This window comes from Castor canadensis, chromosome 12 (genome assembly GCF_047511655.1).
Source record: "Castor canadensis chromosome 12, mCasCan1.hap1v2, whole genome shotgun sequence".
NCBI classification, from domain to species: Eukaryota; Metazoa; Chordata; class Mammalia; order Rodentia; family Castoridae; genus Castor; species Castor canadensis.
Window position 1 is genome coordinate 21,206,250 of NC_133397.1, and position 26,127 is coordinate 21,232,376.

A 26,127-nucleotide genomic window follows, 5' to 3' on the forward strand; every position below is an offset into this window, starting at 1 on the left:
CTGGGCAAATAGTTCTACAAATAATTCTATCTTGAAAAAAAACCCTTCACAAAAATAGGGCTGGTGGAGTGGCTCAAGATGAAGGCCCTGAGTTCAAGTCTCAGTACCGCAAAAAACTTACTAGATGACTAGTGAGTTTGTAACCTGTGCTGGACACTGTGATATGAAAGCAGGGTCAAGTCACTGCCTTCAAGGAGCTTACAATTAATTGGATAAGGGAAGTGGTAAATAATTATATAAGTAAGCTTTAAATTATAGTCATGGTAAGTGCTGTAAAAATTATGGGATGTCATGAGATAACGTAATGAGAACCTAACATTTTACTTTTCAATATACTAAAAATGGTACTTTAACTGAGGTTAAAAACACATCCCGTTCCACATAAAAACTTGTAATATAAATTTGAATGTTTATATTATCATTATCCACAGTAGCCGAAAGTGAGAACAACCTGATTGGATAAGTGTTATATCCAAACAAGGAACTATTTCTCTGTAATATGAAGAAGGAAATACTGATACGTGGGACAACATAGGTTAACTTCCTAACTATTCTATGTGAGAAAAGCCTGCCATAATGGATCATATGGTGTATGATTCCATTTATATTAAATATCTAGAACAAATCCAGAGAGGCAGGAAGTAAATTAGTTGTTGGGGGTAATGGGAGAGATAGTTAATTGCTGTGAACAATGATGGGGTATGATGAAAATATTCTATAATGGTTGAGGTAATGGCTGCATATTTCTATGAGTGTACTAAAAGTCAGTGAAATGTGTCCTTTAAATAAGTGAGTAGTATGTGAATTTCTCGATAAAGCTTTTTAAAAACATACTTTTTAAAATTTATTTAATCCTCTCCATGGAGGAGATGAGGTTTCCCCGTGAAGTCTGTTTATATGCTGCATTGGCAGGCCACTCATCCTAGAGCCAAGGTCATCTCCAGGTCTCCCAGGATCCACAGTTCCCAATATATTCATTTGTCCTTGACCTCATGCCTCTTTTGCCATTCCATATTAATTCTGAGATAATACATTCAGAAATGTAGCCACAATAATTACAGCTGTATTCAACCTATTAACAGGCTTTTCAAAACTTCCCAAATTTTACCTGAATAGAAAACAGAAGTTGGGCACCAGAGGCTCACACCTGTGATCCTAGCTACTTTAGGAGGCAGAGATCAGGAGGATTTCGGTTCAAGGCCAACTTGGGCAAATAGTTCGAGAGACTATCTCGAAAACTCCCAACACAAAAAGGGCTGGGAGAGTGGCTCAAGTGGTAGGGCACCTGCCTAGCAAGCATGAGGCCCCAGGTTAAGGGAGGGAGGGAGGTACTTAGGCCAGGTACAGTTTCTCAAGCCTGTAATACTAGCTACTTGGGAGGTCTCAGCCCCTGGAGTAGCTGGAATTATAGGCACAGATCCCCATGCCCAGTCACCTTTGTCATTTTTAAAATCCTTACATAATAGGATGTATTTCTGGGCTCTATTCTGTTCTATTGATCTCTGTTTATTCTTACGCCAATGCAAAGCTTTCTTGTTTGGTCTTAGACTATATTATAATACTGTCTAGGCAAATTCCCCTCTTCTACTGTCCTAGCCCATTTTTCGTTCATGCTTTGACTAGATTTTCTCAGACAGCTATTCTTTCATATGAATTCTAAAATAATTCTACCTAAAGAAAGACTCCTTTAAAAAGAAGGGATGGGGGCATAGCCCAGTGGTAGTGCTTGTAGGAGGCCCTGAGTTCAATCTCATCACCAAATAAATAAATAAAGGGCTCAGACTTTATTTGGCACTGCATTAAATCTATTAATTTTACAAGAACTAGCATTATATTACTACAAAGAATCTGCTTTGTCTTTCCATCTGCTCAGATCCTGTATTATGCCCTTCAATTAGACTTTGGCTTTGTTCATGGAGGTACTGTACCTTTCTTGTTACAATTTATGGGTCACTATTATAAGTGGAATATCGTTTTTCATTTCCATTTTTAGCTGGAAGTGCCAAAACAATTTATTAACCTTTATGCATTTTTACATCATCTTGCCACACTCTCTAATTAATTAATGTAGGTTAAAGACTCTTTTGGGTAGTCTAGACATATAACATATAATCAGCAAAAGATCATTTTTATATCTGAATATTTATATTATCTCTTTTTTATTACAATTCTAGGACTTTTAAAAACAATGCTGAATAGTAAGGATGATAGCAGTATTTTTTTCTTTTTGGTATCTATTTACTATAAATGGCCCTAGTATTTTACCACTTGGCATGATATTTGCTGTTGGTCGATAATATTTTATTATAAATATTCCATATTTCATTTTATTCTGATTTTGCGTGTTTACCAGGATCAACTACTAGATTATGTGAAATGTTTTTACAGCACTGAAAGTATCATATAGCTTTTCTGTACTAATTTGTTGATGTAACAAATTATGTTCATTATGTTCTTGACAATGAACTATGTTTGCATACCTGGGATACCCCTTATTTGTTAATAGTGAATTCTTTTTGATGTATTGATGTATTCTATTTATTTTTCTTATTTACCTTTATTTGAATTCTATTTATTGATACTTAGAAATACTGCATTTCATATATATGTGAAATTGGCATATACTTGTCTTTAATATTAAGCTTTAATACTTAACTTACCATAACCTCGAATAATGAATTGGAGTACTACTTATCTTTTTCTTGCCCTTGGAATAACTTAATTAAAATTATGTTTTTAAAGCTTAACGTTTATCCAAGAAACCATCTCATCTTGGTACTTTTTGAATGGTAAATTTTTAATAGCTTTTCTAATTCCTTTTGAAAAGAAACTGGATTTTCTACATCTTTATGGCTTAATTTTAGTAATTTATACTTTGCTAGGAAATCTTCCATTTCCTCCACGTTTTCTTTTCTTTTTTTGGGGGTGGGGCAGGACTGGAGTTTGAAATCAGAGCTTTATGCTTGCAAAGCAAGTGTTCTACTGCTTCAGCTCTACCTCCAGTCCATTTTGCTTTGGTTATTTTGGAGATGGGGAGGGTCTCAAGAACTATTTGTGCAGGCTGGCCTCAAACTGCAATCCTCCTGATCTCAGCCTTTCCAGTAGCTAGGATTACAGGTGTGAGCCACCGGTGCCCAGCTTCTTCCACATTTTTAAATGTATTTTAAATATGTACTATCCTCTAATAATTCTTTTAATCTCTTCCAATGTGTGATTTGTCTCCTTTTCAATATTAATCTTCTTTTTTTTTTTTTTGCAGTTCTGGGGCTCAAACTCAGGGCTTCAAGCTAAGTAATCAGGAGCCCTACTGCTAAACCACATCCCAAGTCCAGTGTTTTTGTTTTCTCTGGTTTTCTTATGGAGATTTTCAGGAACTTTTCATTTTCAATAATCTTTCTAAATAATTCTTTTTCAGTTGACTCTGCCCTTTTTTTTTGAACTTAAATATCAAAGTTTCTTTCATTTTTTTTAATTGAGAGATAATTCACATACCATAAAGTTGACTTTTTTTTGTGTGGTACTGGGGCTTGAACTCAGGCCCTTGAGTCACTCCACTGGCCCTATTTTTTGTGAAGGGATTTTTCAAGATAGGAGATAGGTCTTGAGAAGTATTTGCCCAGGCTGGCTTTGAAACTCAATCCTCCTGATTACAGGCATGAGCCACTGGCACCCCACAGCTTGACTTTTTTTTTTTGAGACAGGGTCTTACCATGTAGCCCAAGTTGTGATACCATGCCTGGCTAAATTTTTTTTTTTTTCAAAAAGTTAAATTTATTTGGAATTCAGAAATTCCAGATTGTATCACATCAGTTAATAACTGTGAATTCTCCATCTTTTTTTTTCCTTTAAATCTCATTTTTAGAATTTTTTTTGCATTTTTATTTTTTGGCAGTACTAGGGTTTGAACTCAGGGCCTTATACTTGCTAGGTAAGCACTCTACCACTTGAGCCACTCCACCAGTCCCCTTAGAATTTTTTTTAAGTTCATGTAGAATTTACTTCATTTTTGGGGGGGTACTGAGGGTTGAACTCAGGGCCTTGAGCTTGCTAGGCACGGGCTCTGCCACTTGAGCCACGCCTCCAGCCCTTAGAATTTATTTTTTAAAAGGAAGCCAGGCATGGTGGTACACAACTATAATCCCAGCACCCTATAATCTCAATGCTCAGGAGGCTGAGGCAAGAGCATCAAGAGTTCTAAACCAGCCTGGGGTATGAGAGAGAGAGAGAGAGAGACAGAGACAGAGACACAGAGAAAGAAAGAAATGTTGTAGGAAATAACAGCCAGTTGTTCAACATTACTTATTAATGTTCTCTACTGTCATCTGTTTATACTGGATTTACTGAATTTATTGTTTGGGTTTATTTCTGAGCTCTATTCTGTTCCACATAGTGTTAAAATTTCCTTTCCAATACCAACCGGAAAAGTTTGGTAATGTAAAATATTTTTGACTATCTGGTAGAGTTAGTCTCCTCTTATTTCTCTTTTCACTATTCTCTTTATGATTCTCACACTTGATTTTTCATAAGCACATTAGTAACTTAATTATGTTCTGAAAAAAACCTTACTAGTGTTTTAACTGGAATTGAATTTAAATTTGAATATTATTTTAAATAACTGACATTTCTACAATACTGAGGGCTATCTTTCCATTTGCCTAATTGAATGTCTTCTCTTCATAGAGTGTGAAATTTTTCTTCAGGCAGGTCCCTCCCTATTTCTTCTTAAGTTTAAACCTAGGCACTTTATTTTGGTTGCTATTATAAATTAAAATCATTTTTCAACTATATATTCCAAAGGTATACAATTTGCATATAATAAAGCTATTAATTCATGAATATAATTTGGCATTATTAAATGTTCTTATTGTTTCTAATAGTTTTTCAGTTAATTCTCTGAGTCTCCAATTTATCTTCACCTTTTAAATATTTTCCTTCTCTTGTCTAATTGCATTGGCTAATAAATCCAAAACAATGTTAAATGCATGTGGTGCACTGGCATTTTGTGATGCTTCTAACTTTGCACTGCCGGACACAGTGAAAATACAGTATGTACTCAGTTCAGTATGTAACCTAGAGGCTTTTTCTTTTCTCCTTCGTGCCTGCCACATAGCTGACATTCGGTAAACCCTGATTTCACCGAATGCCCTTTTGAGTCCTTATATAAACGTAAGTAGTACAGTATCTACTGAGAAACATTTACCGAGCTTCTGCTGTGAGCAAGGCACTGGCCTAAACACTCCCGTTAACAGCTGTTTTGCATTCAGATACCAGTCGGAGTTGATTTAAACACCAATCAGGTGTGGAAAGAGCGCTGCAGGTTCTAATCCTGCCATTGATTTTGATGACCTTGGGTGGCTCTCAACCAACAGCTTCCACTTACCCAGGAGAGATGACCTGGGTAGAGAGGAAGCAGTCTGAGAACTCGTCAGGTCACTTCTGGCTTTCCCTGCCCATTCTAAGGGAGAGGGTACACTTGATACCCGGGAGATGGAGCAGAGATTAAGGCGGTGGTTGTGGTCACGCTACCAGAAAGTGAAAAACAAAAACAAACCCGCAGGACCCCCGCCAGACTGTTCAATTAAGCGGGTAGAGTCCAGGCTGCCCAGCAACACGTTCTTAATCCTTGTCCCCACACGCACCCCGTTAGGTTCCATAGGCTCCCAAACACTGCGAGGGGAACTCAACTTTCATTCTCCAGGTCCAAGACCTAGAACGCAGAACTGGCGTCTGTGCACGTGACCCGACCTCAGCATCTAAGCCTCCTTACTCTCGTTGGGGTGTACTCAAGGGTCAGAGGCCATCCACACACCTTCCTAGGAAGACTGACGTCGGTACAGGGGGAGGGCAACGCAAAGGTCAAAGAGGTCAGGCAAATTTTCCTCGCGGGGCCGCATCCCCTCGCCTAGCGCAGGGCCTGCTCGAGGGCGGGAAGGAGGCTGGGCTCCGGCCTGTTGAGTGGCTGCCCACTCAGCCAATGAACTCGTCGCTCTGCCGCGCGGAGGTCCCGCCCCTGCCGGCGGGCTGTACTCACTTTCCCCACTTCGGCGTTGCCCATAGAGATGACTTTGATGCGGAGAGACTTGCCAGGCTCCTTCCGCTTCGGCATGTTGGCTTCCATTGCTCTCTCGGGGCCACCCGCCTCAGTGTCCTTGTGCACCAAACTAGCCCGTCCCTCAGGACTCCTCGCCCAATAGCGGAGCCGCTGCTCTCGTCACAGCCCGGGCTCCGCGGCTCGCCATCTCCGCCGCTGCCTTGACAGCGAGCGCGGGCGGTTGGGAGGTAGGGTGTCGGGGGAGGGAGAAGGAAATCTCGCGATGCTAGCGCGCGGCGGCTGACGTCATCGCGGTCCCACAGAGACGCGGCTTCAGTTACATGGTCTCTGGCGTACGTCGAGCGAGCGCGGCCAGGTCCCTTGACGAGAAGGCGGCGTTGGGCGGTGGCTGGGTTTACGTTGTGGGGAGCGCGGCCTTGTTTTATAGGCACCTGGACGGGAGGCCTTTGTTGTGTTCACAGGAGTAGAAACGTTTGGCTGTTGAGGGCGGTTCCTTCGGGTCTGAGGGTGTTAGGAATTACGTTAGTTCAAGACCCGGCCATGCCAAAAATTCCAAGTAAACCACGGTTTATTTTCGGGTGGTTTTTTTTCTGGGTTCTTCGATCCGTGAGCCCCCGTGCTGTCCCCCTCTCCATCAGTAGAGTGGGTCCTCGGTTTCCGCGGGAGATATCGCGCATGCGCAAGTCCCTTCTCTAAAATGGCATAATTGCGTGTTACCTGTACACACCCTCAGGCGTACTTTAAATCCCCTCTAGATTACCTTTACCTAATAGAATGTAAATAGTTGTTACATTGTAGGGGATAATGACAAAAAGTCTACATGTTTAGTAGAACTATTACCTCCCTCCAGTATCTTTGAAGGACTGTTAGTTGAGTCCAAACAGGAAATTTACAGATGAGAAAGGCCAACTGTACGGTTTCCCTTGCTCAAAGTTAAGCTCCCTGAGAGGCAGGGTCGGGATCGGGGAAGTGGGGGAGTCAGACCCTGGTTCTGGAAGAGGGCCTTAGGCAAGACAGAGCTGTGAATCTGGCTCTTAAGGGTTTTTTCAAATTATTTTTATTTTTAAATGGAATTGTTCATTGGATCAAGGTGAAATTTTAGTTTTTTGCACCTCGCATAGATCTAATGGTTTGGGGATTAGTTGACTCATCTGCAGGATGAAAGCTCAGACTAAGTGTTTATTGTGTTCTTCAGCTCCTGTCAAGGTGTAGGATTGCAGCTGTAAACTGTTCCTGTTCCTCCTCTGCCTGCCGCATTTGGTTCTCCCCTTCCTCTTAGCTGACAAGGTAAGGTAAAAGAATAAGTTCTAAGATAACCACAGTTTTCTTTCCAGGAGATGAGAAAAGCAGCCATTTGAATAAAAGTTAGTCTGACAAGAAACAGTAATAGTTTGAGTAAATATTTTCAATTACATAAGATAAATAGAACTTGACAAATTATTTAGTGCCCTACAAAAGCATAACTGCCAATTTCCCAGCAAATTGCAAAGCTAAAGGTAACATTGCTTCTGGTCTCACAAAGCTTTACACATTTTAAAAGAAATACATACTGGGTGCTGGTGTATTCCTAGCTACTGCCAGTAATCCTAGCTACTCAGGAGGCAGACATCAGGAGGATCAAGGTTCTAGGCCAGATAAGGCAAAAAAGCAAGACCCTATCTTAAAAATATCCAAGACAAAAAAGGGTTGGTGGAGTGGCTCAAGTGGTAGAGTGCCTGCCTGGCAAGCGTGAGGACCTCTTAAGTTCAAACCCCAGTAGTGCCAAAAGATTTTTTTAAAAAATACATTGCAGAAAGACAATGAATAAAGGCTGAAAATGTCATAATTGTTTTATGCCAGATTTTCAAAAACTTTGATTTTTAAAAACATTAAATACTTTTTAAATGATAACAATGCTAATAAAAACCTGCTCTTTCCATTCCTAGAACAGCCATGGCTCGTGGTCCTAAGAAGCATCTGAAGCGGGTAGCAGCTCCCAAGCATTGGATGCTGGATAAATTGACTGGTGTGTTTGCTCCTCGTCCATCTACTGGCCCCCACAAGCTGAGAGAATGTCTGCCTCTCATCATTTTCCTAAGGAACAGACTTAAGTATGCTCTGACAGGAGATGAAGTAAAGAAGATCTGCATGCAGCGCTTCATTAAGATTGATGGCAAAGTCAGAACTGATGTAACCTACCCTGCTGGGTTTATGGATGTCATCAGCATTGACAAGACAGGAGAGAATTTCCGTCTGATCTATGACACCAAGGGTCGCTTTGCTATTCATCGTATTACACCTCAGGAGGCCAAGTACAAGTTGTGCAAAGTGAGAAAGATTTTGGTGGGCACAAAAGGAATCCCTCATCTGGTGACCCATGATGCTCGTACCATTCGCTACCCTGATCCCCTCATCAAGGTGAATGACACCATTCAGATTGATTTGGAGACTGGCAAGATAACTGATTTCATCAAGTTTGACACTGGTAACCTGTGTATGGTGACTGGTGGTGCTAACTTGGGAAGAATTGGTATGATCACCAACAGGGAGAGACACCCTGGCTCTTTTGATGTGGTTCATGTGAAAGATGCTAATGGCAATAGCTTTGCCACTCGGCTCTCCAACATTTTTGTTATTGGCAAAGGCAACAAACCTTGGATTTCTCTTCCTCGAGGAAAAGGAATCCGCCTCACCATTGCTGAAGAGAGAGACAAGAGGCTGGCAGCTAAACAGAGCAGTGGGTGAGCGCCTGCCTAACAAGCACAAGGCCCTGAGTTCAAACCCCACAACCCCCAAAAAACAGAGTAGTGGACAAAATAGTCTCTAGGTGACATGTTGGAGAAGAGAATCTTTGTACTTTAAGACAATAAAGCATTATTGATTGCTAAACTGTTAATTGCTGGATTGTTTTCATGATAGACAAATAATTTAATGAAATGTCTAAACTTCTTTACAAATAGGAAATTTAAGTCCTGGTGAGAATTTTGATGGTTTAAAGCATAAAAGAATGATTCTTCACAAATCCAAGATATCTCTGTTATTTAATAAATCGCTAAACCTTTAATTTTTTGCTAGTTCACCTTTGGCCCCAGAAGAATAAATACAAAATGTCGAATCATAGAGACTGACTTAGGTATGATAACTATTTCGTCTAAGAATAGTAAGCCAGGGATAGGCACACACTTTTAGTCCAAGCTACTCAAGAGGCTGAGGTAGGAAGATTCCCTGAAGCCAGGAGTTCAGGGCTGGTCTGGGCAAAGTAGGAAAACCTTATATCAAAAAAAAAAAAAATTGGTAAAAGATACCAACGATTAAAATTTATTACTATTTTTTCATACTGACATTTTTGATCTAGTAGCCACACTTTCTGTATGTATTCAGTTAACGTGGCATTAAAAAGGCAAGAAAGTTGGCCCTCTTCCAATCTTTGAATGTAAAAAGAAGAAAGAGTAGCTATTTGTAGTATGGACCTGGAAGGTCCAGTAAGAGCATTATTTCTGGAGTCAGCTTTGTTACATTTTATAGTGGCATAACAGGGCATGTGGTGGTGCTAAGGACAAGATAGTTACTTGGGAGGCAGAAATGGGAAGGACCACAGTTAAAAGGCCAGCCTGAGCAAAAAGTTAGCAAGACCCCCCCCCCATCTCAACTAACAAGCTGGGAGTTGTGACCCATGTTTGTGGTCCAGCTACTCAGGAGGCATAGGCAGGAGGTCCAAGGCCAGCCCTGAGCAAAAATGAGAACCCCTATCTGAAAAATAAAAAGAGCTGGGAGTGTGACTCAAGTGATAGAACAGCTGCCTAGCAATCAAGAAGTCCTGAGCCTAAATCCCCATACCATGAAAAAAAAAGATTGGAGGAGAAGTACATTCATAGCTTGGAATCCTCAGGGGATTAGATTCCAGAACTACTTGTGGATACCCAAATCTGTGGATGCTAAAGTTCCTTACATAAAATGGCAAAGCATTTGCATATAACTTACACACCTCCTCCCATGTACTTTAACACACCTCTAGATCGTTATTTTTGGTGATACCAGAATTTGAAGTCAAGGCCTTGCAGTTGGTAGGAGAGCACTCTCCCTCTGGAGCCACACTTCTACCACCTTTAGATTATTTGTAATAACAAATACAATGTAAATGCTATGCAAATAGTTGTTAATATTGTTTAGGGAATAAAGAAGAAAAACATCTATGCATCTTCAGTACAGATGCAATTTTTTCCTCAAATATTTCTATGTGGATGGTTGAATCCATGGATATGGAACCCACAGATACAGAGGGCCAATTGTACACAGTAATCTCCCGATAAACAGCAGCTATATGCTTTTAAGTATATTATTAGGTTTTTTTTATATATTAAGAATGATTCTTCATATTTTAAATACATGTTTTTAAGTAAATTATGAAATATTTTGGACATACTTAACAGTATTAAAAATAATAATGAATACCCATGAATCCACCACCCAGCTTAAGAAATAAAACATCACTGTGACCTTCCCTAATACATCCCCCCCTTCTCTAAAAAAGGTTGCAGCCATCTGCATTAATATTTTCAATGTCCAGGCATTTAAATTTATTTAAATGCACATGGCTTAAATCTTAGTGTTGAATTTCATCTTGAAAAATTATTTTAAAATAATTACCCGCAGAAAAGGCATAAGAACAGTACAAAAATAAATCTTGTATACCCTTCCAGATTCATCAATTGTTAATAACTTGCCCCATTTACTTTATCAGTTGTTCTCACACTCTATCTGCATGTATATGCACACACATTTTTTTCTAAACCATTTGCCATTAATTTGCAGACACTTTTTTTTTCATTTTTCTTTTATTATTCATATGTGCATACAAGGCTTGGTTCATTTCTTCCCCCTGCCCCCACCCCCTCCCTTACCACCCACTCCACCCCCTCCCGCTCCCCCCCCTCAATACCCAGCAGAAACTATTTTGCCCTTATCTCTAATTTTGTTGTAGAGAGAGTATAAGCAATAATAGGAAGGAACAAGGGGTTTTGCTGGTTGAGATAAGGATAGCTATACAGGGCATTGACTCACATTGATTTCCTGTGCGTGGGTGTTACCTTCTAGGTTAATTCTTTTTGATCTAACCTTTTCTCTAGTACCTGTTCCCCTTTTCCTATTGGCCTCAGTTGCTTTAAGGTATCTGCTTTAGTTTCTCTGCGTTAAGGGCAACAAATGCTAGCTAGTTTTTTAGGTGTCTTACCTATCCTCAACCCTCCCTTGTGTGCTCTCGCTTTTATCATGTGCTCATAGTCCAATCCCCTTGTTGTGTTTGCCCTTGATCTAATGTCCACATATGAGGGAGAACATACGATTTTTGGTCTTTTGAGCCAGGCTAACCTCACTCAGAATGATGTTCTCCAATTCCATCCATTTACCAGCGAATGATAACATTTCGTTCTTCTTCATGGCTGCATAAAATTCCATTGTGTATAGATACCACATTTTCTTAATCCATTCGTCAGTGGTGGGGCATCTTGGCTGTTTCCATAACTTGGCTATTGTGAATAGTGCCGCAATAAACATGGATGGCAGACACGTTTCTTTATCCATAAATATTTCAATGTGTACTTCTTAAAAGCAGGGACTTTCTCCTACATAGCAACAGTATATTTATCAAGATTGAGTAATCCAGTGTTTAAACAGCACAATTAATTATACCCCACGGCACCATAATGAACTCACAAGACAATGCCTGTGGGACTTTAAATTTTCTTTGGTTTTTTTTTGATTGGTTGGTTGGTTGGTTTGGTTTTCATGGTAGTGCCGGGGTTTGAACTCTGGGCCTTCTACCACTTGAGCCATGCTCCAGTGGTAAATGAAATGAATGGACTGCATAACTACTAGGTTGATGTTGTTTACAGTTGTAACAATAGATGGCGCCATATTCCTTGTATATGTCATATCTTCAGGAAACTGGGCTTTCCTATAGTTGTGATAAAAATCAATATGGAATAGGATATAAGAGTGGCCTTGCCCAATATGATCCCAAAGGTTTGGGAAGTACAGTGCCCAACAGGTACATGCATTCCATTAAGTAATTGCTAATTAAGAATGAAAAATATTTTGCTTTCAATTTACATGTATTAGCTTTTTAAATGGCTACTAAATTATTAGGGTATAAATAATAAGTTTTTTTGAACCTAGATATTTCTTTTGGCCAGGGGGCAATGTGAAATAAAAGTTGAAACCTTAAAGTCAGTACAAAGAAAAGTAGGATAGTGAACTAATCCACAGTTCATACTGATTTCATCTTTTGTCCCTGTGATGTTCTTTACTGCTGTGTTTGGCTCAGTTCACTGGTCTGGGTCTAATCTAGATAATCATTCCATTGTCATGTAGCTTTAGTCTTCGTTAATCTGGAATGGTTCTTCAGTTTTTGACTTTCAAAATGACATTTTTAAAACATCCCTCTATTTGTTTGATATATTCTTTGTGTTGTTTTTGTTTACCGGGATTGAAGTCAGGGCCTAGAGTCTGCTAGGTAAACGGTCTACTTGAGCCACACCTGGACTTTGTGTGTGTGTGTGTGTGTGTGTGTGTGTGTGTGTGTGGTAGTGGGGTGTGAACTCGGCCTCAAGATTGCTACGCAGGTAGGCAGGCACTCTACCACGTGAGCCACGCACCTAGCCCGTGTGCAGTATATTCTTGTACTTAGATTCGGTTATGTTTGGCTGGAATGCCACTGTAAAAGATGTTCCTCTTTTATGACATATGAGATAGTTGGGAAGACAATTTGTTCCATTTGTTAATGAAGCTAACTTTAGTTAGGTGTTTAAGGTGGTATTCACAAGGTTAATCCACAGTAAAGTGACTTTTTCATGATAAACAATTCAAAATGAGATACTTGGAAATTTTATAGCTAACCTTCCTTCATTGAACTTTCACCAACAGATGTTTAGAATTCAATGGTGATCGTGGCTGAAGAGATTATTACTATGACCTATGCAAATTGATGATTTTCCTAACTCCATTACTTCACTTATATTTATTATTTTTCTACCATAAAGGAGAGTTTTCCTTTCTTATTTACTTATTTATATCAGTATGGCCTCATATTTGCTTATTTTACTTCACAAATATTCTATTGTTACTATTACTTATTTTGATGCTTAAGTTATCCCCTAGGTGCTTTATGATTCTGGGGATCAAACTCAGGGCCTCATCCCTGCTAGACAAGCACCCTCCCACTAAGATACACTTCCAGTCCTTCTATATCCTTTTGATATGTCTCCATCATTTTTTGAGCACTTTGTTACTTTCTGGCAGAGTAACAAGCCCTGTTTCCCTGGATCCTTTCCATGAGGAATGGTTTTTAGATCTAGGTGTTAGGTATACTGATTGGTACCAGCATGTCTTTGCTCTCAGCTATTTCAGTTGACTGGGAAAAAAAATATAGGGAAAAAAATATATACATGCATCTAAATCCATGTATTAGAACATATGTAGCCAAGCAAGGTGATCTATGCCTGTAATCCCAGCACTCTGAAGGCTGAGGCAGGAGGATTACAAGTTTGAGGCCAGCCTGGGCTACAGTCTTTTTCAAAAAAAGAAAAAGAGGGAAGGAAGGAAAAAAGGAAGGAAGGAAGAAAGGAAGAAGAAAGACAAATTTATCATACTGATAATCCCAATGCATTTTAGCATAACAGGGCTTTTTCTAGTTTTCCCCTTTTCCATAAGTATAACTCCCTTTATCAATAGTGAGAAACCTGGCTCTGTTATCCTCAATATATTTATTTATTTGCTCAGTCTTACAATACACAGGAAGCAGTTTCAGAACTGTTAACCCACATCATTTTTAAAAAATGAAAATCTTTGAACTAGAATTCAATATTTGTTTATCACTCTTGTAGTCCAAATCTGGCAAGTACAGTTTGTCATATAGTTCCTTTTTTTGGCAGTACTGGAGCATGAAGTCAGGGCCTCACGCTTGCTAGGCTTTGCTAGGCAGGCACTCTTATCACTTGAGCCACTCCACCAGCCCCAAATTTATTATTTATTCATTTATTTATTTACTCATTTATTACTTGGTCGGACTGGGGTTTGAACTCAGGGCTTTATGGTTGCAGAGGAGGTACTCTACCATTTGAGCCACATCTCCAGTGTCACATAGTTTGAAATAGTATAACTTCCCAGGGTAGTTATTAGTCCTTTTGTCTCCCCTTCAATGTGCTTAAGGTTTTCTATGAAATACAGTTAAGTTTGCCTGTTTCTGTTTTCCTTTAGTTTTATCCCATCTGCTTATTGTTGACTTTGTTATTTGCTTAGTATGTAAAACATTGACATTGCTTCAAAGTTTAAAATGTACAAATTGGTATACTCAGAAAAGCGTCAGCCTCTCATTTCAGTCCTCTTCACTCCTTTCCACGTGCAGGACTCTACCTGCTATTAGATTTTGGTTTGTTCTTCCCAGTGTCTCTTTTTATAAGTAAGCAGTTGTATGCATATTTTCTTATTTCTCCTTTCTTACACAGAAGAGGTGAATGCATGTGTGCATGTACTTTTGAATTTTGTTTTTGTACTCTGTGATCTATCCTGGATTGTGGATGTGTGTTCAGGGTAAATGTGTAAAAAGAATGGAATTACTGGGCTAAAGGTAAATGCATATTCACCCTTGTTGTCTATCACCAAATTCTGTCAGGTAACATTTTGAGAATTTTTGCATCAATATTCTTAAATAATATTGTAAATTAAACAATATTCTTAAGTACTGTAATGCTAAATTAAGTAACCTCTTGTTCTTCATACCTGGTTTAAATATTAATGTTACACTTTCTTCATGGAAAAACATTTGGAAGTTTTGTTTAACTTCTCATGCTCTGGAAAAATTGATGTGACAAAAATTCATACACTTGCTGTCATTTTTTTTTTTATAAGATCAGATAACAGGAAGGCAAAACAGGTCCTGTCTAGGGGGTTGGTACCAGTGGGAGGGGAAAGGATGTGGGGAAAGGGTATAGGAGGATAAATATGGTGCAAATGCTGTGAGCACATGTGTGTAAGTGGAAAAATGAGACCTGTTGAAACTATTCCAGGAATGGAGGAAGGTGGGATAAAGGAGAATGATGGAGGGGATGAATTATTGTAAGAACTTTCATAAATGTCACAATGTACCCCCCCAGTACAATAATAATAAAAATAGGAAAAAATTCATACATTTGCAAAAGTAAAGAGAATAATGGAGTGGATAATCCACATATTTTTCTGACTTCAGCAATATCAACACATGGCCAATCTTGTTTCATCTATACCTGCCATCCCCAGACAATTTCAAGGCAAATTTCTGTAACTACACCTATCCTCTTATGTAGTTGGTTTTTGGGGGGTGGGGTCTGGAGTTTGAACTCAGGGCTTAACACTTGCAGAGCAGGTGCTCTACTGTTGAGTCCATTTTGCTCTGGTTATTTTAGAGATGGGGTACTCTGGAACTATTGGCCCAAGCTGGCCTTGAACTGCCATCCTCCCAATCTCAACCTCCCAAGTAGTTAGAATTATAGGTGTGAGCCACTGGCGCCCTGTTCTGTTTTTTGGGGTTTTTTTTGGCAGTACTGGGGTTAGAACTTAGGGCCTCACACTTGCTAGACGGGTGCTCTATCCCTTAAGCCATTCCACCAGCCCTGTTTTGTGTTGGATATTTTCAAGATAGAGTCTTGTAAAGTATTTTCTGGAGGCTGACTTTGAGCTGTGATCCTCCTGATCTCTGCCTCCTGAGCAGCAAAGATTATAGGCATGAGTCACCGCCCAACTTTTATTATGTATTTTTAAAAGGCAAAGGTCTTAAATACAAACAACTCTACTTCTAGCACAGTATAGTTAGGCAAAATTCTAAGATGGCCTCTGGTATGTGCATAGCTTCCCAGTTTTTTCATCAAAACACCAATATAAGTACTAGTATGAAAGGATTTTATAGATGCAATTAAGGTCTCAAATCAGTTTTTAAAATAGATTAACCTAGGGGCTTGAACTAAGCAGGCGAATCCTTGAAGAGGGTGGGGCTTTCCTGGAAAGAAAAATTTTAATCTCCCTTCCCCAGAGTACGGGGTGGGGTGGGGGGTTGAACCCAGGGCCTTGCTCACACATGCTAAACTCACACTCTACCACTGAGCCCCACTCCCAGATTAACCAGTATGAGGGAGGTTCTCCAGGGTAGACCACATAGCAAGGACTTACAAATGACCTTGTGGGGATGGGGGGACTGGAAATGGGACAAGTAAACTAAAAAGTTAAAGTAAAGTGCTTGCCTGGCATATGTGAGGCCCTGGGCTCAAAAAAATAAAACAAAAATAGCCTCTTAGAGCTAAAGGCAACTCCCAGCCTACAACTAGTAAGAAAATGAGTTCCTCAGTCCTACATCCACAAATGACAAACCTGCCAGAAACCTGACTTGAGTTTGGAAGGAGTTGCTGAGCAACACAGAAGAAGAACCTGGCTGTCTGGGCTGGAGTTGTGGCTCAAGTGGTAGAACACCTGCCTAGCAAGTGCAAGGCCCTGAGCTCAAACCCCAATATCAGCAGAGAGAGAAGAGAGAGAGAGAACACTGCTGCCTAGTAGCCCAATCGCTGCCTTGCAAAATTCCTAACCAAGGCTTCTGACCTGGAGACCCAGCTCTTCTGTGCCTAGACTCCTGCAGAGCTTCAGGAGACATTACACGTCTGGGATTGAAGCTGTTAACTTTGCAGTGATCTGTTCTACAGCAGTGGAAAACTAACACACACATGGAAAAGTAAGCAAGAATTCTTGTCAGTAACCAACTTTCCGTGGGACAGTTTTTAACTACAATTTCCTGAGTTGATCTGCTTCCCATATGGCAGTGTTGAGCCTGCCAGACCAACTATCCTACTGACAACAGCATCAAGCTCTGCAGAAAATACAAACTACATCCCAGGGATTCTGAAGGGCAATGGAAGTCAGCACATAGTTCTGGGGATGTAGCTCAGTGTTGGAGCGCTTGCCCAGAAATCTGGCAGATGGTGGCAGGGAGAAAGAATCTGGGAGAAGTGACTGACCTGGGATGAGTTTCCCTGAGCAGTGCAAGGACATTAGAACACACAGGTTCTGCTCGGTGCTGTCTGCCTTTGTAATGCATGGGGTTTTCTGACGGTGTAGGGAACTGTATCAAAGGGCATGGCTAGGCAGGCACCAGTGGCTCACACCTGTAATCCTAGCTACTCATGAGGCAGAGATCAGGAGGATCAGGGTTCAAAGCCAGCCTGGGAAAATAGTTTGCAAGACTCTTTCTCGAGAAAAACCTTTACCAAAAAAAAAAAAAAGGGCTGGTAGAGTGGCTCAAGGTATAGGCCCTGAGTTCAAGCCCCAGCAAAAAAAAAAAAAGCGCCAGGGTGGGGGTGGGGAGGGGGACATGGCTAATATGCTACCATGAGACATCTAGGTACTTGTCCTGTTCTCAACCTGAAGACCATGTGACAGTTTGTATTTCCTGAAAATGGCTATGCCAATACCTCTCATTCCATGTGACAGGTTTGTATTGTCACATTTACCATCTTAACCATTGTAAGCACACAGCTCAGTGGCGTTAAGTTATCATGTTGTGTACCCTTCCCTGCCATCCAGCTCCAGGCTTTTCCATCTTCCTGAACTGAAACTCTACTCATTAAACACCATCTCCTCATTTCTCTCCTCCTCCCTGTCCCCGACAACTCTCATTCTGCTTCGGTCTCTATGAATCTGACCGCTCTAGGTACATCCTATGAGTGGAGCATACAGTATCTGCCCTTTTGTAGCTGGTGTATTTCACTTAGCATAATGTCTTTGAGGTTTGTAACAAGACTGACAGTCCTTGAGAGATAGATGGTCTGTGTCTCCTCTCCTGTGAATGTAGGTGGCCTTGTAACCATAGTGTAAGTGATTTTATGTCCCCTCCCAAGTTGGGTCATAAAAGCCAATGAATTTCCTTCTAACTCTTAGAATGCCCACTTTTGGAATCTGGCCACCAAACTACAGAAGTCCAGCAGTTCATGGAGAGGACCACACAGACAGGAGCTGGAACTCTTCACCCCCATCCCCAGCTGAGCTTCTGTATGACAAATAGCACCAACTTTGGAGCCATGGGAGTGAGCCATTTTGAAAGTGCCAAGGCAAGGAAGCAAAGATGCCAACAGAAGTGGAAAGTAGCAATAAGGAATGTGTGACAAGTGATAGTGAAATAGACAGAAAATTGCCATTAGCCCTATCAAGGAATCTGAGCCCAGAGCAAGGTGCCAATTCCTTGGGAGGCCTCCTGGGATAGCTGGTAGATTACAAGAAAAGCCTGAATGCCATCTTCCTTCTGTTCTGTGAATACCAAGTTCATTTGCACTTCATGGCCTTTGTACACAGCTTCCCTGTTCTTCAGGTCCCCAGGTGCTCTGGCCATACTGGTCTGGTTCAGTGTGGAGAGATTTTGGCATAAGCGGGTGTTTCTACCTACATACCCAGCTATGTAGGTTTGGTGTTACCAACACCAAATTGCCTAATGAAAATTTCAAGAAAGGGAAGAGAAGGGAATGACAAAAAATAAAAGTAAAAAGGAGGGAAATCTTCAAAGCTATGACACACAGGTCTATTTTTTTTTAAACCAGCTCTCTTGGACAATTTAAAGATGGAACAGAGATATTGACAGACACTGTGGACAGCCATACAAAATTGAGATCTATGTTGATTAGAATGAAGAACTGAAAGAGTGTACATGATTAGTCTGTTGCTGGTTAGTTATTCATAGTAGCAGCTTGATGCAGTTTTAATATTTTGCTGTTAAGGTCCATCAAAATTACTTAGAGTCAGAAAAAAGAAGCAAAACCTTACTTCTATTAACATTCCTATGGGGTATATGCCTAGGATTCGAATTGCTTTGTCCCAGGGTAAGTTCATGTTCGGCTTTGGTACGGACTGCCAAATAAGTTTTCCAAATTGGCTTTATCAGTTTGTCCTCTCACCAACAGTGAAGGAGACTTCTAGTTGTCCAAATTCTCATTGGTCCTTTTCCATGTTAGTGAGACTTTCCATGGCTGTAATGAAAACACCTGACACAAACAGTGTAAAAGAGGAATTAGTTATTTTGCTCATGGTTTCAGAGGATTCAGTCCATGGTTGTTCGTTCTCCGTGTGCTTGGGCTAAACATCATGGTGGTAGGAATGGATGATGAAGAACTTTCTTCACTTCATGGTAGACAGGAAGCAGTGTATTGGGGGGGGTGGAACACTGGGGACCCAGCATAACCTTCAAAGGCATACCCACAGTGACCTTCTTCCTCCAGCCAGACCCCACTTCCCAAAGTTTCCACAATCTCCCTAAAAAGCGCCACCAGCTGGGGACCAAGCATTCAGAATATGAGCCTGTAGGGGGCATTTCATAGTCAAACCATCAAGGTTCTGTTTTGTCAGTCTTTTTATTTATTCCTTAGAATTTAATTAAATGTGTGTGTGTGTCTGAGAGAGAGAGAGAGAGAGAGAAAAGGGGTCTTGTTATGTTTTCCAGGTGATCTCAAAACACATGGGCTCCCACCTCAGCCTCCTGAGCTCCTGGGAAGTCAGGCATGTGTCACAGTGCCCACAAATGTCAGTCTTTTCATTTTGTACTGCCACATAGGTTTGTAGTAGTATCTAGTTGTAGTTCTGATTTGAATTTCCCAACGGCTAACAAGATTGAGAGTCTTTTCATATTTTTAAGACCATTTGAGAACCAGCCTATTTAATTATCTTGCTCAATTTTTCATTGAGGTCTTTAGTTTTTTATTTGTAAAAGTTATTTTCATATTTTATATACATTTTTTTTCAATACTTGGATTAAACCCAGGGACTTGAGCTTGCTGGGCAAGTGCTCTACCAACTGAGTTGTGACCCCAGCCCTTTTTTTTAATTGATTTTTTTCTTTACTTTTTCATTACTATGCATTGATAGCACAACGGTATTTCATTGTGATAATTCCATACATGAGTACAGTATACTTTGATCAAATTCCTTCCCTCCCTTGTATTCTCTTACTCCCCTCTTTAGTTGTATTTTGTTTTCAAGATAGGGTCTCACTAACTTTCCTCAGTCTGTCCTCCAACTCTCAATCCTTCTGCTCTGCCCCCTGAGTAACTGGGATTACAGTCATACAGCACCATGCTCAGCTAAGATATATATTCATCTGTATCTTTTATCAGACATATACACTTTGCATATGAATATTTAGAACAATACTATCTGTAATAGTAAAAAGCTAGAAACAACTCATTTTCCGACTGTGACAAATGGATGGTAGTGTAGTACACAGGTCAAATGTTTCTTATCCGAGATGTTTGAGACCAGATGTGTTTTGCATATCAGATTTTTTTTTATTTTGGAATTTAACATATACATCGTGAGTTATCTTGGGGATGGACCCCAAATCTAAATATGAACTACATTTGTGTTTCGTGAGCACAGTATACACATAGCTTGAAGGTAATTTTATATAATATTTTAAAATAATTTTGTGCTCAAGGCCATGTTTCATGGTGTGCAATTTTCCACTTGTGACACTGTATCACAATAAACTCAATAAACTTTGAGTGTTTGTATGCTCACAATGGAGTTTTATAGTATTTACTATACAATACTGTACTACTACTATGAACCTTGTAAACATTTTATTGAATTAAAGAAGGTAGACACAGAAGAATTTGTCCTGTATAATTCTAATATATAAAGTTCAAACCAGATTAGCCCATAGTGTGAGGAGTCAGGATGGTGGTTATTTTGGGAAAAGTGGATAAAAAGGTATGTAAGAAGGATTTGTGGGTGCTAGTCATGCTCTATTCATTTTCTTCTTTTGTTTTTTTGGGCAGTTCTGGGGTTTGAACTCAATGCCCTGCACTTGTTAGGCAGGAGCCTCTCTACTTGAATCAGCCTCTTTTTTTGAGACAGGATCTCATTATGTAGCCCAGGCTGTCCTTGACCTTGAAATCCTCCTGCCTCGCCTTCCTGAGCTCTGGGATTACAGGTGTGTACCACCATTCCCAGCATGCACCACCATTCCCGGCATGCTCTATATCTTGACCTGAATGGGTTTCTACTGGTGCATTCACTTTGTAGAACTTCAACGTGCCACCTACTAATTATCATTCACTTTAATGTGCTATGCTTCAATTCAAAAATGTTTACAAAAACAATTTGTACCTGATTTTCACAAGGGCTTAAAAGCTTAAAAAGGCAGACTTGACCTGATGTTTTTCTCTGTTCAGTTTCTCCTGCTGTTCCTGTAACAGATCTTGGTGTCCATGGAAACCAGACAGAGAACATGGGGGAACAGGGGGAAGGGATGGGAGCCTGGTAAGCTCTGCATGTGTAGCAAAGGAGCAGACACTTTGCCAGTCTTCTCCCCCAGAACTCAGCTACGGCTAGTTCCTGACAACAAGCTGTCCACCCATGATACACTGACCACGACATTTATGCCCCATGACTCATTCAGCCCACCCTTCCTGTTACTGCTTTCCATTTTACTCAAACCAGCAAGGACAGTTGGCCTGGCAGAGATCTCAAATTAAAAAAAAAAAAAAAAGCCTTCTTTGGATGAGGGACACAAAGACCTCACTAATTACAGGTCACTTGATAGTAACTTCCACTCTGAAATGAAACCTTCCTGAGGGCATAAACCTAGAAAGCTCTTGAGTAGCCCTAGAGAATCCCTGTGTTAAAGCACAAGCTTAGCCAGGCTTGGTAGTGCACACCTGTAATCCTAGCACTTTGGGAGGCTGAGACAGGGGATCACAAGTTCCTAGGCTACAGAGTGAGACTGTCTCAAACAAAACAAAACAAACAAAAAAACTAGCTCTTCACTCACAAGAGAGTTCTTGAGACCCTTGGCTCAGAGTTATTAATTTTCATTTCAAATGCAATTCTAGTACCTTGTTATGTGATTTTCTAAGTCTATAAAAAAGACACATTAGAAGTGGATGGGTGAAATTCTCCCCTGAGAGGGCACATGTGTCTGGCTTTGTTAAGTATGGGAATTGTTCTGGAAATATGTGGGTATGAATGTCTGTATGTGAGCATACGTGTGGGAGGCTGTGTGTACAACAGTGTGTTGGTTAGGATGAGTGTGTGATGGAGCCTCTGTACATTTGCATCTTGTACGTCTGTTGGCTTGGGGTGTGCATATTGGCTGTGTGGTATGAGAAGACATTTGTGAATGAGTTTGTCACTTTGTGGGTTTGTATGTGTATGTGTGATCAGATGTAAAATATGAAAATGAGAATTTCATTTTCTGTGACTCTGGAGGATATGTGAGAGAGCATTTGTGAGGCTGCTTACAAGTTTATTTCACTGAGCTAAACTGTAAGTTTGCATGTGGATTTAGATGGGAAGGCTTGAGTCATATGTCTGAACCATATGGAACTGCCATTTTGATAGGTTAAAAATGGTTAAATATTCATTGATTTTTGTATGATTCAGCTTAATCTGGGTGTGCACGTATATGTGTGTACACACAGGCAGAAATGTGAGTTAGCACGGCCTCTGGACCACGTTAGTATATTGTCAGAACTAAGAAGGATATGACCACCTGGGCATGCAACCTGGGAAGAAACTTAGCATCAGCCTTGAAGGAAAAGATGGAGAGAGAAAGGTAACTAACACGACAGAAGCTTGCAACAGGGAGGAGTGGGAAATGTGGTTGAAAGTTCTTTACTCTGACACTGTTTTGTACCCTTGTATCGTCTTGCCTCTACCACGGGCTTTTAGAACCCCTAGGAACTTCCTTGCTGTTGACACTTGTCATGCTGGACTGAGATTGCTCTTTGAATCAGCCACCTTCTTCACTAGGCAGCAGGCTCCCTGTGTCTCTTGTTCATTCACATTCCTCATGTTTAACACAAAGCTTGGTATGGAATAGAAGCTCAGTCAGTATTTGCTGAGTAAAATCTGCAAAAGAAAATGAACATTATTGAGAGATACTAAAGAATATTTAGGTAAATGAGAAATATATTGTGTTCATTGTTAGGAAAAAAATTTTTGAGCAGTACTGGGGTTTGAATTCAGGGCTTCAGTCTTGCTAGGTAGGCACTCTGTCACTTGAGACTCCTAGCCCTGGCAAAAAATTTATTGTATAAAATGTCAATTTATGCAAGGCTCTGGATTCAATCCATAGCCACCTCCAAAATAAGTTAAATAAATAAATAAAAATATAGATTCGAGCTCCTCTTAAATTTGTCTATCTAATCAATGTATAATCACTAAAAGGACCTTGACAGGATGATTTTAAATTATAGATGGAAGAATAAAGGATCAATAATAGTTGAGCTATTCCTGAACAAGAACAAGTTGGGGAATCTTGCCTTGCCAGTATTAAGACTTATTTTGGACCCTCCACAAGTAAATACAAATTCACCAGCTGTGTATTTAGCTCCTCCATTACCATGCTCCACCTTGTCTGTCCTGGCTCATACACCATGACTCCTCAGCAAGAAACACTTGTCCCAGTCTGCCTGATTTTCTCGTTCTCCTCTAGATTTGGGCTGTTGTCCCGGCTCTCTTTGTCCTTTCCATTTTCCTTGTCATAAATTCACTAACTCCTTCTTCATATCAACCCCTGGCATGGCCCTGCTCAAATATTACCTCCCATGTATGTGTATTTTATTCTTCAGGTCACAGAGAGCTCCTTCCTTCAAACTTTTGGGTTGCTTTTTGTTCTTAGCATTCATTACGGTATTTTGTCATATGTTGCATAGAGAAAGAAGAAAAAGGTGAGGGGCACACAGAGATGGGCGCTCGGGATCAGGCACATGTGTTCCTGGTACTCATCGGTGGCTGCCCAGTTTCCTTGAGCTCAGAGCCAAGATCTGACAGGGAGCCATCAAACACTCACCAGCTGCTCCGTGTGAGCTGTATCCTAGAGTCTGATGAAACCTCACAGATCTGGGGGTGATCTTGGAGTTGTTAGTACACAGGACTTGTTCTTGCCTGTTTTCATCTCGTTAACGGTTTGTCCATGCAAACGGAAAGACCAAAAGACCAGAAAAACCCACATGTCTATCAAGAGAAGTTTGGGTTGTACTAAGGTACAACCTCCAGCAGCTTGTGAAAGAAAAGGAGACAGCTCCACATAACTGGTAGGGAACAGTCACAGAGATAAATAAGGAAAAAAAGCAAGGTACAGAAGGGCATCACAACGTGCCATTTTCCTTTTTTGTTGAACCTAAGAATATGTATACTTGTGGTTTTGCTTGCAGATTTTTTTTTTTGAAACAGGGTCTCATTATGTAGTCCAGGCAAACCTCAAATTCTCTAATTCTACTGCCTCAGCCTCCAGAGTGCTGGGATTACAGGTGTGAACCACCGCACCTGGCTTACACCTGTGGTTTTGAACATACAGAGAGACTCCAATAGTTATGGGTGTCACAAAGAAACAGGCCGAGAATTTGGATAAAATTTTATACTGAATACCATTTTCTACCTTGCATAGCTATTGACTATTTAAAAAATAAATGTTTAAGAGAAAATAATGAGGAGCAAAGATACTGAAAACAAACAGCAAATTAGAGGGTGTCTAAGGGCAGAATTTTGACTTTCATACTACATTTCCAAAAGGAATGCCAGCAAGGGACAGACAGTCTGCTCCTCATTAAGACAAAGGTGAATGTGTTTCAGTGCGGACTTTCTAACCTGACCAAGAGGACTTTGAACTACAGAATGAAGCAGCAATGGCACAGAGCCAAGCTACAGCTGCAAAATTAAATACCTCTGAAAAGACACTAGCACCAGAATTACATGTGGGGAGAACAGATTGCACTGTTATTCCAGAAAGAGAACCAAATTAATAAACACACTAAATTGAGGAAGCCAAAAAAAAATCCCCTCCGTGTAGTCGCAAACCAGACACTAGTTTTTAACCAGCTTCTGCCAGAAGGGAAAAGAGATGTGTGACTTCTGCCAGCTCCACCAAGGAAACCAGACCAAGTAGGTATTAAACTTCTGCTCAGGCTAATGGGTACCAGAAACCAGAGAAATTTGCTAAAAGGGCAAACAAGGTCAAGGATAGAAGAAAAGTATCAGAGTCATGGTCAACACACGCCAATGTAGTGACATAGGAATAGAAAGCCTTGGAGGCAGAGAAATGCCAATGAGCCAATGACAGTCCTCAGGATCCCCCAAGATGGTACTCATGGGCTGCAAACTGTTAGTTCAGTGTGAAGTTTCTTTACTCTCTACAGAAAATATAGCAAGATGGATGGGTAATTTGGAGATTCAAATGTCAAATTCATAACCACGTGTCATCAAGGTGAAGGAGACAGATCCAGTCATGTGTTCATGCTGGAGTGGGCTGTTTACAGGAGTCTAAGGCACAGGCTGAGTGATCAGGGCACTTGAATCAAGCTAATTAAGGTAAGAATGGTTTTATACTAAAATATTCAATAAAGGGCCCCACTGAATTCTCACTATTGGTGAATTTTTCAGGATTAAATAAGTAAAAAGGAGAAACAGGCATGGTGTACACACGAAATCCTATTTTGGTGGAAGAGGTAGGAGCGTTGCAGTCCAGCCAGGGCAAAAGCATGAGTCCCTATCTGAAAAAAAAGAAAATAAAGCAAAAAGGGCTGGTGGTGTGGCTCAAGTGGTAGAAACCTGCCTATCAAACACAAGGTGCTGAGTTCAAACCCCATACCACCAAAAAAAAAAAAAAGTGAGAAAGACACCAGGATGGACCTTAGGGGGAAAAAAAAGAAGAACAGACAATAGAATTAAGACTGGAGTCACAAAGGAAATGCTATAAACAGATCTCTTCCCCTTAAGCCAGCTCTCTGAACAGTGAGTGAGTCCCCATGCACAGGGCTCAGATTGGAAACCTCACAGTCTGATTTATTTCTGCAACATCACTGGGAACACTTGGCTACTCATCCCTTGGCATTTTCAGATCCCAATTTATTTAACCTGTCTGGACTTTGGAAAGATGGCAGATGGCTTCATACTTGCATTAGCTGTGGCAAAGGGGACTGTCTCCTCAGAGCTATGGTCTTAAGGATTTTGCCCAGGGAACATTTCCTTTCTTTCATGTGACAATACAACTTCTAGAGACTTCCCCATTCCTCAACCTTAAGGATTTCAAGCATACA

General features: G+C 40.5%; 2 protein-coding genes across 11 annotated transcripts in view; one reads left to right on the forward strand and one right to left on the reverse strand.

The window, feature by feature from the left end:
- The window catches only part of Dnajc27 (DnaJ heat shock protein family (Hsp40) member C27), a 30,733-nt gene extending 24,568 nt beyond the window's left edge, over window positions 1-6,165 (reverse strand). For 2 of the 3 annotated variants that reach the window (XM_074049297.1, XM_020162634.2), the window contains exon 1: window positions 6,032-6,165. In XM_074049297.1, coding sequence (XP_073905398.1) covers window positions 6,032-6,118 — 87 coding nt within the window. In that variant the 5' untranslated portion in view covers window positions 6,119-6,165. The remainder of the gene's footprint in view (window positions 1-6,031) is intronic. The other variant, XM_074049298.1, reaches the window with a different exon arrangement.
- Window positions 6,142-8,920, forward strand: LOC109685680 (small ribosomal subunit protein eS4, X isoform-like). Of its 8 annotated transcripts, none has more exons than XM_074049301.1 (3): window positions 6,142-6,279; window positions 7,248-7,339; window positions 7,978-8,920. In XM_074049301.1, the coding sequence occupies exon 3, from the start codon at window positions 7,985-7,987 to the stop codon at window positions 8,774-8,776; it is 792 nt and encodes a 263-aa protein (XP_073905402.1). In that variant the 5' UTR covers window positions 6,142-6,279; window positions 7,248-7,339; window positions 7,978-7,984; the 3' UTR covers window positions 8,777-8,920. The 8 variants fall into 8 exon arrangements, with proteins under 8 accessions (XP_073905402.1, XP_020018209.1, XP_073905403.1 ...); XM_020162620.2 differs by lacking the exon at window positions 6,142-6,279 and adding an exon at window positions 6,284-6,407; XM_074049302.1 differs by lacking the exon at window positions 6,142-6,279 and adding an exon at window positions 6,284-6,407 and having other exon boundaries at window positions 7,983-8,920.
- Window positions 8,921-26,127: the final 17,207 nt, after the last annotated feature.

Excerpts from the sequence above, each read along its gene's own strand:
- LOC109685680 (XM_074049301.1), top strand. The coding sequence starts at position 7,985 with ATGGCTCGTGGTCCTAAGAAGCATCTGAAGCGGGTAGCAGCTCCCAAG.